At 58.0% G+C, this 14,863-nt stretch overlaps 1 protein-coding gene across 1 annotated transcript in view; it reads left to right on the top strand.

Annotated features, from left to right (window-relative positions):
* The window catches only part of FAM19A5 (family with sequence similarity 19 (chemokine (C-C motif)-like), member A5), a 121,182-nt gene that overhangs the window by 10,740 nt on the left and 95,579 nt on the right, over positions 1–14,863 (top strand). The window contains exon 3 of the mRNA XM_011942274.1: positions 4,003–4,152. Within this exon, the coding sequence (XP_011797664.1) occupies positions 4,003–4,152 (150 nt within the window). The remainder of the gene's footprint in view (positions 1–4,002; positions 4,153–14,863) is intronic.

The following is a 14,863-nucleotide window of genomic DNA, read 5'->3' as shown; positions in this document are numbered from 1 at the left end:
GGCAGTCAGCACTGGATGGCAGCCGAGCATCACCCAGCACTCGGAGCCAGACCCCTGAGTACCCTGTCCCTGCAGCCTGGAGACCAGGCCGGCCCCTCCCCAAAGGCCTCGCAGTGGGCAGAGATTGGGGTGTGTGTGGGCGCACATGCCATGTGAGTGACTCTCTGTGGTCTGTGTGTGTGGAGTATGTGGTGTGTGGCCTGCGTGGTCTTTCTGTGTGGTATACGCTGACCCATGTGTGTGGATTGTGTGGTCTGTGTGTGTGGTGTATATGGGCACGTGTGTTTGGTCAGTGTGTGGTATGTACATTCACATGTGTGTGGGTGTGTTTGGTCTGTGTGCACGTGTGTGGTGTGTGTGCGAGTCCCGTGTGGTATGACGGGAAACAGCTGTGGGAGAGCCAGGGAGCTCCACTCTGGAGCTCCAGCCACCCTGGCTCTTGGCTGCCCTGGCCCTGTCAGTAGTCCCAGAAGGAGGTTTTGGGGCCACTCAGGTGTTGAGCTGTGTGTTCCCATTTGGAGAATGGGACCCTGGGGTTGGGGTGAGTCCTGGGCCAGCCCCTGGCCTGGCAGAACCCATCCCTGCCCTTGCATCTGCTGCAGGCTCCAGGCATCCACCTGCTGGGGCTGAGCTGAGGGCCACGACAGCCCAGAAAGGCTCAGAGGCACCACGGCCCGGCTGCCATGTGGATCTCAGATTTTGGCCTCCAGCACCATGGGAGAAGAATGCGTGCTGTTCAGGCTGCCCAGTGCGCGGCTCGCTGTGGCGCTCTGTTACGCAGGAAGCTCCTGCACGGCCCTGACGCCTCCTCTAGGAAGCCTCCCAGTGGCTGCAGGGCAGGGATGTAGGGGTGGCTTTGTTTCAGGTTCAGTACCGTCTCGTCCACAGAATTTGGTTCGAATTGTGTACCTGAGGACTGACAGTGTTCGGTTGGCCATGGCTGGTTTGGGGCCGCCTGGGTGAGGGTGAACTGGGATTGGAAACCTTCCAGTGCACTTTGGTGTGGCTCTGCCCAGTGTGTGGCACCTGTGCCCCTTACAGAGGAGGAGGGCAGCTAGGAGGGACAGCGGCTTGCCCGGGGGGCTGGCCATGCCAAAACCCTGGCCGGTCAGGTAGCACCTGAGGGGTGAGCTGTGTGGTTGGTGACTTAGTCAGTGACCAGGCTCAGCAGCAGGGCGAGCAGGCTTTCTCAGGCTCAGCGGTACCCCCACCACTGCTGTGGCCATCTCCCCATGGCACCAGCTACCGTGGGTGGATGATTCCAGAGAACTGCCTCATGCTGGGCCCTGCCCCAAGGAGGCAGGTGGCCCTGAGGTGGCCTGGATACCATGAGTCTCTGCTGGGGCTGATGTTAGAGGGAAGGGTCTGGGGTCAAGGCGGTGGCAACGCAGCCTGGAATAGTGGAGTGGCCCAGAGCCAACCTCCAGAGCTTAATACAGCAGCCGGGGACCATGCTCCGATCATAGTGACTTCTGCGTAAATCACCACGTAAGGACGTGTGCTCGGGACCCGCCCAGATGCGTCTTACTCCACGGCACGGCTTTGACGCAGTCACCACTGTTATCCGGAGAGAAGCAGCACCTCATCCTCCCGGATGCTCTTTCCCCACGGTGTTTATTCATCCGCTCCTTCGCTTGTTCGTTTGGTGTCGCCCTTTTCTGGGAGCAGTGTGTCATTTTGTGTGCACTTCGCCCTCCCCACAGCCTTCGAGGAGGTGGCCCCGGCAGGGCGACGAGGGTTTTGCTCATCGTGGGAGGGGCGTGGTGGTGGGGTTGGTTCACAGTCCCAGGGGAGGCCCCTGCTGCCCCAGCATCCTTCCTGTGAACTCGTGCCATGCGCGCTCTGCAGCCAGGCCTGGGCCACCTTGGACAGCTCCATGCCCTGCACCGTGGACAGAAGCGACTGAGGCAGGCCGGTCTGGTGCCCACTGGAGTTGTCCCCTGTGCCTCCTGGTTACAGTCAAACATGGGCACTCCCCAGGGTTGAGGACAGCCTGAGCCATGTTGGGTGTTGGGGTGAGGGAGCTGGATGACCCCTCCAAGTTCCTCTAAGCCACACCTTACCAGTACATGTGACGTCTGCCCTGGCCAGGGTGCTGGGCTGGAGGACCCAGAGGTGACAGATGACAAGGCGGGTGCCGGAGGAGGGGGCGTTTAAGGTTATCATAGGAGAAAGAGTGGGATGGATAAGGAGGGGCACCCAGGCTGGAGAAACAGCTGCTGGGAAGCGCCCAGGCATTGCCTGCAGGTTCCTCTCTGCAAGGCTGGAATGACCACCCTTCATCCCTCATGCACCCACCACGGCTTTCCTCGGAGTCACCTCCCTGCCATCCTGTTGTTCTGAGCCCCCCAGGCAGCCCCCAGACTCTCTACTGATCTCCACAGGCTGGGAGCCCTGAGTCCCGGCATCTGTGATGCTGCCGCCACCTCCCTCAGGTGGAAGGGGCCCCTGGGGAGGAAAGCACAGTTTTCTCACTGCCGGGGCCCCAGGGCGCTGCCCAGAGGAGGGCTTGCAGCAGGCGCTCATTACCTACTCGGATGAAGGAGTGAGGCAGCCAGTGAGTGGACATCCAGGTGGTTCCAGGGAGCAGGTGCCCATGTGGAGCTGGGTGGCAGGGGACCTGGCACTCACCATTCAGGGCGGATTTGGGCAGCACTGGCTGAGGGACAAGCTCCGTCCTGCCCTGGGGGTGCTGGGTTTTCATCTTCACCTGGAGCGCGGGCACTGTCTTTGTCTATCAGTGTTAATATCTGGCCGTGATTGGTGGTGGCCGTGCCGCGTTTTACCAGCAGAGTGGCGTCTTAAATTCCATGGGTTTATTTTCAGGGTAGAACTTCCTGGTGGTTCACCTTCCCGCTGCTGAGATGCCCGGGCTGCCGGCCCCTTGCAGAGACAGCCTTCTCCTTGGAATTTAGGGGATGTGGAGGGGGCAGCGAGGAAAGCCAGGGAAATTATTTATGCTGGCACCTTTGGAAGAAATGTGTCCCTTCTCTGTACCACAGGTGATCTCAGACCCTGACGCTGCCCCCAGGGTCCTTCCCGCCTCCCTCCTGCCCTGTGGGGTGTCTGTAATGTGGGGAGCAGAGGTGGTATGACGAGAGAGATCGGGGATGCGGGGTGATGGGTGTCTGCACAGCACATCCGTGAAGCTTGTGTGTACCTGTGTCTGCATGGGCATGTGCACGCATGGGGAGCATATCCTCATGTGCTGCTAGTGAGTCTGGGCCCCCTGGCCTTAGTGTGCCCATACCTGGGTGGCACCCATGTAAACCTGCATGCCTGTGGCTCACTCCAGGGGTGTGGTGTGTGCACATCTGTGCCTCGTGTGCGGCCGTGTGTGCCTGTGTGCATATGTGTACATGCACATATGTGTGTGGGGGCGTGCGCTGCGCTGTGGGAGGGCAGAGGAAACCCTGAACCCTTTGGCATTGATGCACACAGTGGTGCCTGCCTGCTCATGCGTCTGTACCCAGGCGGGGGTGGCAGTTCCTCCCTGGCAGCATGGCTGATTCCACACAGCCTTTGACAAGCCTGAGAGGGGGTCTGACCTGTTTTCCGGTTGCAAAATGCCACGCCCTGGGGCCAGTGTGCTGGCGCTTGGGGATGGAGACCAAGCACTGTGCCTCGTAGAGCCCGGCTGCCCTCCAGCAGGCGCCTGATTGTGTGCAGGGGAGCCAGCTCCCTCCTCGTGATCCGAGCCTTTCATTTCCGGGCGTGACAAAGATGGGGCTGCGTTTAATTTCCTGTCTGCCAAGGCAGTGCCGCCTGAACGCCAGGCTGTGCACAGGGTGGAGGTCGCCGACTTGACCCAGCTCTGGTTTCCATCGAGCGCTCCTTGCTGGCAGCCTTTGAGGTGCTTTCGGACGTTCCCTCCGAGTGAAGCGGTCTCCCTGCCCTGTGGCCTGGCTGCCGGGGGCCCCTCGGTGGGTGGGCTTTGGGTGGGCTCTCGCTGTGGATGTCTGTAACGTGTGGCCACTCAGTCACTTCTGTTCTTCTCTGCAGGTCAGCTGGCTGCCGGCACCTGTGAGATTGTGACCCTGGACCGGGACAGCAGCCAGCCTCGGAGGACGATCGCCCGGCAGACCGCCCGCTGTGCATGTAGAAAGGGGCAGATCGCTGGCACCACGAGAGCCCGGCCCGCCTGTGTGGACGGTAAGTACCCGCAGCCCCTGGACCCCTCCAGGCGCTGAGCGCGGCATCACCGAGGGTGCCTCTTCCCCGATGCGGCCCCTTCCCTGAAGGTCCCCCTAGGCCTCGGTGTATCCTCAGGTCAGGCCCCTGGCCATTGGCACAGCTGCTCCCGTGGATGGTGTGAGCTTGTGGCTTGGGGACTGGCTGGGGCGCAGTCTCCAGTTCCTGGGGGGTGGTCAGGGAGATGCTGGCGCCCTGCCTTACTTGCCTGTGTGTGGGGGTCTGTGGCCCAAGGCTGTGGTTCTTTGGTGTTGCCTCTGGGAGAGGAAAAGGACAGCAGAGGGGCCGTCTGCAGGATGGCGAGGTCCCCTGGGTGCCATTCCGTCGTCTATGTGTGGTCTGGCCGAGGCTGCCAGCGGGACCTGGCTCCTTGTCTCTGGGTCTGACCAGTTCAAGACACTCTTGTGCCGAGGCTCGGGAGGCCGCAGCTCCGGCCCCCATGGGCTCTGAGCACGTGCAGCGGAGCGCCTGCTGTCAGCCGGCGGTGACCCCCGTCCCCTAGACGTCAGGCTGCTGACAGGTTGCGCCATGGCTCAGCCTTGCTGGGAAGGGCGCTTGGAAAGGGCGCCTGCCATGAGGTGGCACGGGGTGGGAGGGGCTGTCCTGGCGTCTGGGGGGAGCCTGTCTGCTGGTACGGAACTCTGCTGTGCATATGCTGTGCCTGGCTGTGGGGAGAGCGTGGGCTTAACCAAAGTCATTGGTGACCAGCCAGGCTCAGGGGTCAGCATGAGACCTGGGAACCCCACAGCCGGGACCTCCCCAAGGCCCAGTGTGTCCCGGGAAGGCATCTGGTGTCAACACCAGCCAAACGTCAGGGGTGGGCGTGTAGGGCTGGCATTAAATCCAGGCTGCCCGTCCCCCTTGTGACCAGAGTGGATGAGGAGACCCCTCCCTGGGGCAGACATGGGGGCTGCTGTGGGCCTAGCCGGCAGCAGCCATGTGCCAGTCCAGGCAGCCATGGGGTGAAGGACCCCACGCAGGGGTATTGGATGCCTTGGTTCCAGGAGCAGCAGCTTGACCACAGCCCAGGAGAGAGTGCAGGGAGGGAGGGTCCCCTGTGGGTGAGATGCGGAGTCCCCTAGGCGGGGGGCCCTGAGGCCACTCCTTGGGGTGGAGAGAAACCAGCATCCCTGAGTGGCAGGCGTAGACTTGAGCTGCTGTGGGGTTGCCCTCAAGCTGCGGCCTGGTGGGGGCAGAGGCCCTGCAAAGCCAGGAGAAGATAGGGGCAGGGGCTGGGCAGGAGAAGATAGGGACAAGGGCTGGGCAGGTGGAGTAGGGCCGAGGATATATAGGGGTGTCACTGGCTGGTGGCCCCTCCAGGCGTTGGTGGACTTCAGGGCAGCTGTATCTGTGGCATCCTGCACTGAGACATGGGTGCAGGCATCTCAGGCCGGGTGCAGCGCTCACTGGCCTTCCTGGGATGTGGTGCAGGGACCTGTGGAGATGGGTCCCAGACTCAGCTGGCCCACCCCATGGAGGGCGGACCCCTGCCAGGCTTCCCAGGGCTGGATTTGGAGTCCAGGTTTTCTGACTCTGGTCAAGGGTCCTTTTCTCCCCTACTGCCCCTGCGGGGGCTCCGGATACCCAACTTCAAATCCCACCACCTCTGCCAAGGAGCCCAACGTGGACAGCCGTGCCCTTGTGCTGTGCTGTGATCTGGAACACGGGGTCAGAGATAGAGCCTGCTGCTTCGTAGGTGCTGGCGAAGGTCCATGGAGAAGGGATGGGGCGCACAGAGACAGGACCGGGGCATCCTGAGCACCCCACGAGGGAGGCGGCTGCACTAGGAATAAGAACGCCCGTGTAAGCCAGGCGCAGTGGTTCACGCCTGTAATCCCAGTACTGTGGCAGGTTGAGGCAGGTGGATCACGAGGTCAGGAGTTCAAGACCAGCCTGGTCAAGATGGTGAAACCCCATCTCTACTAAAAGTACAAAATTAGCTGGGCGTGGTGGCATGCACCTGTAATCCCAGCTACTTGGCAGGCTGAGGCGAAGAATTGCTTGAACCCGGGAGGCGGAGGTTGCAGTGAGCCGTGATCACGCCACTGCACTCCAGCCTGGGTGACAGAGTGAGTCTCAAAAAAAAAAAGAATGCCGGTATGACCAGGAGAAAGGTGTTCTAATAGGACAAGCCCTTGATCCCCTAAAGCCAGACAGACCCCCCTTGGGGTTCTCAGCAGAGTCAGGGCATGGTCAGGAGGATGAGGGTTGACGGAATCGCTGAGCTCCCTCCGGATGTCTCATTGATGAGCGTGTCCGAAGACTGTGCAGGAACAGGCCAGGCAGTGAGTCTGCCCCAGGGCCCACTACCTGGACCCCTAACCCCTGTGGCCTTTACAGGAAGGGAAGGAGGGGAGGGGGCTGCGGGCTCTTGGCTGAAGGGAGCGCACTCTGCCCAGGCTTCAGCCCATGCACCCTCCTCCCCGCAGATGCACTGTGCACCTGGGGGTTGCATGCACTGCTCGGGTGGGATGCCCGGGAAGAACTCATGGGCCAGGTGACCTTCCGGCTAAGCCACCTGTCTGTCTTCCCTAGACCCTGCAGCCCTGTGCCACCGGCCCTCCTGCCGCCGGCCCTGACGGTTTCTGGGAAGCTCTTTGGCACTTGGGAGGGGGATTGTGGGGCGAGAGGCTGAGCTTGCTGGAGTGGGTGGAGGAGAGGGGAGCCATCAGAGGCTTCTGGTGCATTTTGAGGACCTGGGGCGGGAAGAGCGGGCCGCTGGAGCCTTGTTTTTGTCCTTATTAAAAACATCTATCAATTTGCATCTGTGGAAGGCATGTGATTAAACAGCAGGTACACAGGGCCTCAGGGCCGCTCTGTGGCGCTCAGGCCTCGGTTCTACAGAGCTGGATCAGGGGGCAGGCTGGGGCAGAGATGTGGCGGCCTTCTTTCCAGGGAAAGGGACTGCTTCTCCCACAGCCACTGCCCTCCTGGCTGTCTGTATCTGGAACCACTGGAGCACATGGTGGCCAGGGCGCCTTCTCGGGAACACTGATGCTTCCCAAGACCGGGAAGGAGAGAGGTGCTCTGCACTGCCAAGGAGTTCACAGCCATGCCGTCCTTTCTTCTCGTGACTTCTGCCCGCCTGTGGGGAGAGTTGGGGTCAGAATTGTTTACTAATTGAATGTGGGTCTGCTCATCTGAAACCGCACTCACTTCCCTCTCACCAGGAGCCTCCTGTGCCTCAGGAGCCGGGTCCCAGAGACCCAAATTAAAACCGTACCATTTTCAAGGGGGGCCAAACAAATTAGTTAGCTTGCTTCTTTTTGCACAGTGGGCATTTTCCAGGCCGCCATCTAATTTAATTTTTGCTTTTCTATTTTCTTGCTCTGTGTGCATAATAAGTTTCCTCGCATGTGAATTGTGTTTGCTAAAGAGAAAACTTGTGCTGTGTTGGGCCGGGTTGGAATTGAATGTGAGTAGGGTTGAAATATTGCTGCCCTACTGCGTTCTGTGACCACAGGCACCTGGAATGCCGGAAGAAGCCTGACTGTGCTCACTTGTTCATTCACTGGCTGCTTAATTATTCATACATTTGCTCACTCACTCATCTGTTGAAAGAAGGTGTAGACCCGTGGCAGCAGGGGAGGTGAACGGGGAAGTCACCTCACAACACCCAATACAGAGAGCCATGCAGTGCTGCAGGTGCGGAAATTCAGACTGTGGCCCCAGAGTGTCATCACTTCTTCCTGCTGGGACCTCAGCAAGGATGCATCCATGAGGAGGCATTTGAATAGGGTATTGAGGGATGAAGAGGAGCTCACCAGAAATGCTTCTGTCTATGAAAAGAGGGGGCCAATGGTTAGAGAGGAATTATAGCCTCCAGCCTCCCCGGCCTTGTCTCTGAGCTAAAGCATTTCTGGGTGAACCATGTTCCTGCCTGTATGGGACAGGGCTGTGAGTCTGTGCACCTGCATGCAAGATCCAACTTACGGAACCATCAGTGAAAGATTCAAACACAAACCAGCCACGCACTGCGGTGCTTTCTAACCTTACACAGAATATCAGCACTGCAGTGCTTTCCATCCTTACACACAGTATCAGCACTGTGGCGCTTTCCATCCTTAAACACAAATATCAGCCACCAAGCTTCCCCTCCCCCAGGGCTGCCCTCTGAGGCAGGCATCCGGGTGGGGGATGCCCTGGCGGGCTGGGCAGGCCCTGCTTCTGCTCCTTTCTAGCTGTTTATGCAGCTGTGCCAGGTTCCCTTTTCCGTCATCACACCCGTACCAGGTCCCGCAGACACCACAGCACTGCACTGAGGACTGAGACCCTGTCCCCAAGTCCAGCGCTCACCCAGCCCTTGCCAGGCGTGCAGCAGGTGGCTGTACCTGGCCAGCCCTCCTCGCTGAAGCAAGGTCTTCCTTTATGAATGGAGGTGCTGTCTCCTGCAAGTCAAGTTCTCCTGAAACTCCTTTCCCAGGAAATCAAAGACTGCAGCCCAGTAGTGGGGGCAGCAGAGGGTGGTGGTTTGTGGGTGGGACTGCCCCAGAGCCGAGCCAGAGGGGTGAAGGATGGGAGCCTCAAGTCTCGGGCCTGGGCGGGGACAGTTTTCCCTGGGAGCTTTTGAGGGAGTGGTAAGCTGCAGTCATGGCACTGCGCAGACCCAATGTCAGGGCCGCGGTGGCCACTGGGAGGAGCGGGACATCCTGGGCTGACTGATAGGTCTGGGGAGGCTGTGCCCAGGAAGGGGCAGGGTCGGAAGGCCTGGAGGTGGGGGCTGAGCGGAGCCTTATATTCCCTAAGCATGAGGCCTTGCAAGCCACCTGTGTCCTGGGCTGGGAAAAGAGACGGAAACAGGCAGGTGAGCACTGCTGGGTTCTGGGCAAGGTGTGGTGGCCGGAGTCTTTGCTTCTCCGTGGTTGGGAGTTGGAGGCAGGTATGAGACAGTAGAGGCCCTGCCCACTCTCAGGCAGTGTGGGTGGGTGGCAGTAGACGCGCAGCCATAGTCGGGTGGACACTGAGGCTGTGGGGTTTGGCATCTGTGCTTCACATGTGGTTTAGAGTCCAGGTGTGAGGAAGGGCACCGCGAGGGGGATCCGTGGTCAGTGTCACCTTCCACTGCACATCCACAGCCCTGTCCTCATCCTCCATGTCCTCCACAGCAGGTCGGTGCGGGAGGCTGGAGACGGTCCCTGTCTGTGCTGTGGGGATGGATACCACACTGATGGCAGGGCCACGGGACCCTGGGCTGTGGGCCTCGGCAGTGACTGCAGGAGCCAGGATGGCAGGGAAGCCACTTCTTCTCTTGCCTTTCCGCCGTTGTTGACTGTCATCACGCCTCGTAGCTCATGATGCTCTAGAAACATGGGGTTTAATTACAGGAGTGCAGGAGGGAAAAGCCTTTCAGTTCCGAGAGGCGAGTCACAGCGCGTCGTCTCCACCTTGAGGCGCTGGCGGGGCCCCCAGGGCCAGCTGAAGGCGTGCTGTGGCTGGGACTGCGGTGAGGGAGATTCTCCACCAGGAAAGACGTGAATCACCTGCTCTGTTGTACACAAGACGCTGGGATTGCACCAAGGTTCCTAAGATGTGGTGTCTGTGGCCGAGTCAGCCTGCCCCTACCAGACAGTGCTCAGCCTGGCCAGGGGTCAGCCCCAGGGTGGCAGCTGTAGAGGCTGTGGCTGGCCCTGCCTGCCCCGTTCATTGCCTCGACAAGTGGTGGTTGGGATAAGGAGGGCCCTGGTTCCCCCACACTTGTTCACACAACATGGGGTCATCCGTTTGACCATGGAGCTCCCGGGAGGCTGCCTGCTGGCAGTTGGCTGTCCGTGGGCAGCCCTTCCTGCATTGAGCCCCGACCGCCCTCGGCAGCCTGGCACCCTGCTCGGGCCGCCCAGCGCCATCCAGGAGGGGGTCTGGGCCCTCCCCAAATCACCGAGGCCCTGATCTGAGGAAGGATCATGAAGCTGTTTTTCAGAGGGGCCCAGACCCCCACGTGGAGCACCCGGCTTGGCTCTGGGGGGTTTACTGGGCACCTGCTCCTCTAACAACCTTACTGAGAATAGGACTCATGGTCCAGGTACCTTCCAGTACGTGACGGAGACCAGCTGGGTACCTGCCTGCCTCAGGATGTGCCCTCACCACTGCTTAGGGGCACGGACACCCCGGCTTCCTTCTGGAGTCTCAGGGAGAGCCCAGCATTTCTGGAGGCTTCCTGAGGCCACGGGCGACTGGGTCTGCAGCTGCGTCCTCACTTTTGGGTCCTGGTCACCCTGGACCCTTCGTGGTGGCTTGGGGTCCATGCTTTGTGGCACAGAAGCTGTGGGTGCCGGTGCGGCCCTCTGCTTGGCAGGCACTGCCAGCCACTGCATGACGTGACCGTGGCAGGGCTGTCAGGACACATCCATCTCTGCGCAGACCGCTGCCACCCGCGGCCTTTTTGTTACGGAACCGCTGCTGGGAGAGGGTGGCGTGTTATAAACTCTTGGCAAGCGGAGAGGTGCCTGGGGGCTGCTGGCGACACTTCCTTCCCCAGCACACCCCTCCGTTCCATTCTGCCTGGATCCAGATGGGACTGGAGACGCCCTGGGATGCGGGCACCACGCCCCTCAGTTCTGAGCACGATTGGTTTGTGAGGACGATGGTGGGAAGAGAGCCTGACCCCGGTTCCCTAGGACGAGGATGTAAATTGCTTCAGTCCAGAGGCTGCAGCCGCATCAGGCCCAGCAGATGGGCAGGGTAGGGCAGGTGTGTCTGCTGCTGGAGCCACAACTCACAGTGCCTTGGCCATCCCAGGCCCTGGCCAGGGCCACTCTCGTAGAGTTCTTTCAAGGAGGAGCTGACTGCCCGGCCCAACCCATGGCTGTGGTCTGAGGGTACAACGGCAACTGTGCTAAAGGCCAGGCAGTTGGCTTCATCAGGGTCCGGTTTTACCAGAAGGGAGCAAGCTAGTCCCTCTCCAGCAAGTTCCCCAGCAGTTCCTTCCAGATCTTGGTGCGTTTAATTGTTGGAAAACCGCACAGTAGCTGCATGGCTCTCTGACGCCTCTGTAGAGAGATGAGATGGGTGGAGCCAGGGTCTTCTGCTGCTCAGAACATGAACTTCCTTGAGTGTCCCCCACTGTGAAGCACCCCAACTCCCAGCTGCAGGGAGCACAGCTCGGGGTGAAGGAGAGGAGACCCCAGCATTCACGGGCACTACGTGAGTGTCGCCAGATGGCAGCCAGGGTTGGTAGATAAATTGCCGATTTTTGAGGTGCTGTGGGGACTCTCAGGGTCAGGGTGGGAGCACACCGGGAGGTGGCTGAGAAAACACGGGTGCCCGAGCCGCTCCGTGTCCAGTCACGTCAGGGTGTGGCGGCTCTGGAGGGAAGGGGGTGGTCTCCTTGCTCTGCTCCCTCCTTTTCACAAGGGAGGCTGTGTCCCCGGGCTGTGGACACAGGGGGAACCAAGGGGAAGAGGAGACCACTGCCCTCCCCTGGGGCTGGGCGCCGGTGTCCTGGCCCCCTCGAGCTCTTGAAGTCTGCCCGTGGAAGGCCCACTGCATGTGGGATGCATCGTCCATGGGCCTCCAGGGTTTGGAAGGAGCATGCCTGCTCCACTCGTGCCCCTGCCCTGAACCCACCGTCACTGCTTCCCATGAGGATGAAGACAGCCCGTGTCTGCTCCACGAGGCCCCCACTCCATGTGATTCGGGGACGGAGAGATGCAGGGTCCTGGGCAGTGGGACCCCAGGCTGTGCCGCCCAGGCACGTCCCATCCCTCGTCCCTGCTGGGTCCCTCTGCCAAGCACAGGCTTCCCGGCACTGACTTTCCCATCCTGATCCCTCCCAACAAACTTGGGTGGGATTTTAATATTTTTTCGAATTCTGTCATTTTTGAGCCCAATGACTCAAATGACTAATAACTGTCTGGCATGGAGGAAAAGGAAGGGGAGGGCTGGGAGGAGCTCCTGTGTGAATTTGACCTTGATCCAGCACCCACTCTGCAGCCTCCCAGGCAGAAGGCCCCTGATGGGAGCTGGGACAGATACGGGGAGAGCAGGGGCAAACAAGCGGGGAGCACCTCCTTATCCCCACAGCCATTTCAGGAGCACTGAGGGCTGGGAGGAGGGGCCGTGGTGGGGTCTGTGGGGTCTGTGGGCCCAGCACTGAGCCAGGCACAATGTGGAGGATCTGGTAGTAGCTGGATGCAGCAGTGTGGCAATCCAGGAAGGCTTCCTGGAGGAACTGGGCACTGTGTTTAAAGGGGAGGCCACACCCATCTGTCATTGTGTACTGGGCATGGTTGTCACCCAGGATGCCCCAGGGTCCTTCAGCAGCAGGCATATGTGGGGGTCCACTCGACATCCAGCCCTGCCCAGACCCCCCCAGGTCAGACTGCTCCTGGAGCAAACCGTGTCTGAAGGGACTGGCAGGATGCAGAGTGAACCGCAGCCCTCACTCTTCTGCGGGAAAAGCTTTTGTGTGATTCAGTCGTTAGAAAAGTGAACTTGGATATTTTACATTATCTACTTACATTAGAAAAGTAAGTACTTGGATATTTCTGTCTTGGTCCATTTTGTGATGATGAGACTGGGTAATTTATAAAGAAAAGAGATTTATTTTACACTGTTCTGGGGGCTGTGAACTCTAAAATCAAGGCACCAGTGTGTTCAGTTGTGTGGTGAGGGCTGCATTCTCCAGAGAGGCAGAGCACTGTGTCCTCACGTGGTGGAAGGTGGAAGGGCAGAAGGGGGCCAAGCTCCCGCAGTCGGGTCCTTTTACAGCATTATCTCTCCAGGACGGTGGAGCCTTCATGACCTGAACATCAGTCAAAGTGCCCACCTCCCAGCACTGCTGCATTAGGGGTTAAGTTTCCAACACGTGAACTTAGGGAACACTTTTAGACCATAGCAATTTAGAAATATGTGTATGTTCTTAACACAGCTGTGGCCTTAAGCAGGTCCCCTGAGCTCTCTGAGCTGTGGGCAGAGAAGCAGAGGAGGAACAGTGTGGCTGAAGGCACAGTCCTGTCTGGCTTCCTGAAGCCAAACACTGTTTCTTTCTTTTTTTTTTTTTCTGAGACCAAGTCTAGCTCTGTTACCCAGGCTGGAGGGCAGTGGTGTGATCTCAGCTTACTGCAAGCTCTGCCTCCCCGGTTCAAGCAGTTCTCTGCCTCAGCCTCCCCAGTAGCTGGGATTACAGGTACCCACCACCACGCCCGGCTAATTTTTTTTTTTTTTTAATTTTAATAAGAGACGGGGTTTTATCATGTGGGCCAGGCTGGTCTTGAACTCCTGACCTCCTGATCCACCCGCCTCGGTCTCCCAAAGCGCTGGAATTACAGTTGTGAGCCACTGCGCCCGGCCAACTCTGATTCTTTGTCAGGGTGTTACTTGATCTCTGGAGTCTGCTAGAACCACCCTTGTGGTATACTGGAACTGGCTTGCACCAGATTGTGAGAACCATGGGTTAAATTTTCAGGAAATGTGTGAGTTGACTTATAATAATCCCATTATTAAAAACGAAATTATATAAACTGACCTGTAGATAAATTATACTGAAGCTGAAAGTATTCATGTGAACACACTAAGGGAAGAAGAGTAAATGATACCTAAATCAAGTGGAAGAAAGACAGTAATAAAGTTTAAAATGGGAATAGATGACATAAAAATAGAAAAATAATGAAAATCATCTAAACCAAAAGTTCTTTTTTTTTTTTTTTGAGATGGAGTCTCACACTGTCACTCAGGCTAGAGTGCAGTGGTGCGATCTCAGCTGTCTGAAACCTCCACCCTCCCAGGTTCAAGCGATTCTCCTGCGTCAGCCTCCCAAGTAGCTGGGATTACAGGCTTGCACTGCCACGTCCAGCTATTTGTTTTTTGTTTCTCTATTTTTAGTAGAGATGGGGTTTCACTGTGTTGGCAAGTCTGGTCTCAAACTCATAGCCTCAAGTGATCTGCCTGCCTTGGTGTCCCAAAGTTCTGGGATTACAGGTGTGAGCTACTGCCCACCCATCAGGTTAGTTCTTTCAAAGATAAATGAAATTCACAAATCTCTAGCTAGGCTGATATGAGGGAGTGGAGAGGGACAGAGAAGAAGGAAAGTGAAGGAAGGCTTAAATGACCACATCATAAATAAATGGGACATTAGTGCCCACCACATGGAAATAAAAAGGTTAAAGGAATACTATGAACAATTGTATGCCAACAGCTTAAATAGTTTAGATGACATGAAAGCATTCCTAGAAAGACACAAACTTCCAGAACTAACTCTAGAGGAAACAAAGTTTGAGTAGACCTATGTTAAGTAAAAACAAGGAACAGGTAATCAAAACTTCCCGACAAGAAAAGCCCAGGACCAGGCTTCATTGCTGAATTGGCCCAAACATTTAAAGAAAAATTAACACCAGATCTTCTCAAGCAAGCTCTTCCAAAACATCGAAGAATAGGAACCCCCTTTTTTTTGTTTGCTTGTTTTTTGTTTTTTTTTTGAGATGGAGTCTTGCTCTGTTGCCCAGGCCGGAGTGCAGTGGCGTGATCTCAGCTCACTGCAACCAATGCCTCCCGGGTTCACGCCATTCTCCCGCCTCAGCCTCCCGAGTAGCTGGGACTACAGGCGCCGCCACTGCGCCCGGATAATTTTTTGTATGTTTAGTAGAGACTGGGTTTCACCGTGTTAGCCAGGATGGTCTCCATCTCCTGGCCTCGTGATCCGCCCACCTGGGCCTCCCAAAGTGCTGGGATTACAGGC

The sequence above is a fragment of the Colobus angolensis genome, unplaced genomic scaffold, assembly GCF_000951035.1.
Source record: "Colobus angolensis palliatus isolate OR3802 unplaced genomic scaffold, Cang.pa_1.0 Scaffold208, whole genome shotgun sequence".
Classification (NCBI taxonomy): Eukaryota; Metazoa; Chordata; class Mammalia; order Primates; family Cercopithecidae; genus Colobus; species Colobus angolensis.
The sequence above is the reverse complement of the archived record's forward strand: the minus strand, read 5'-3'. Positions and strand labels throughout refer to the sequence as shown.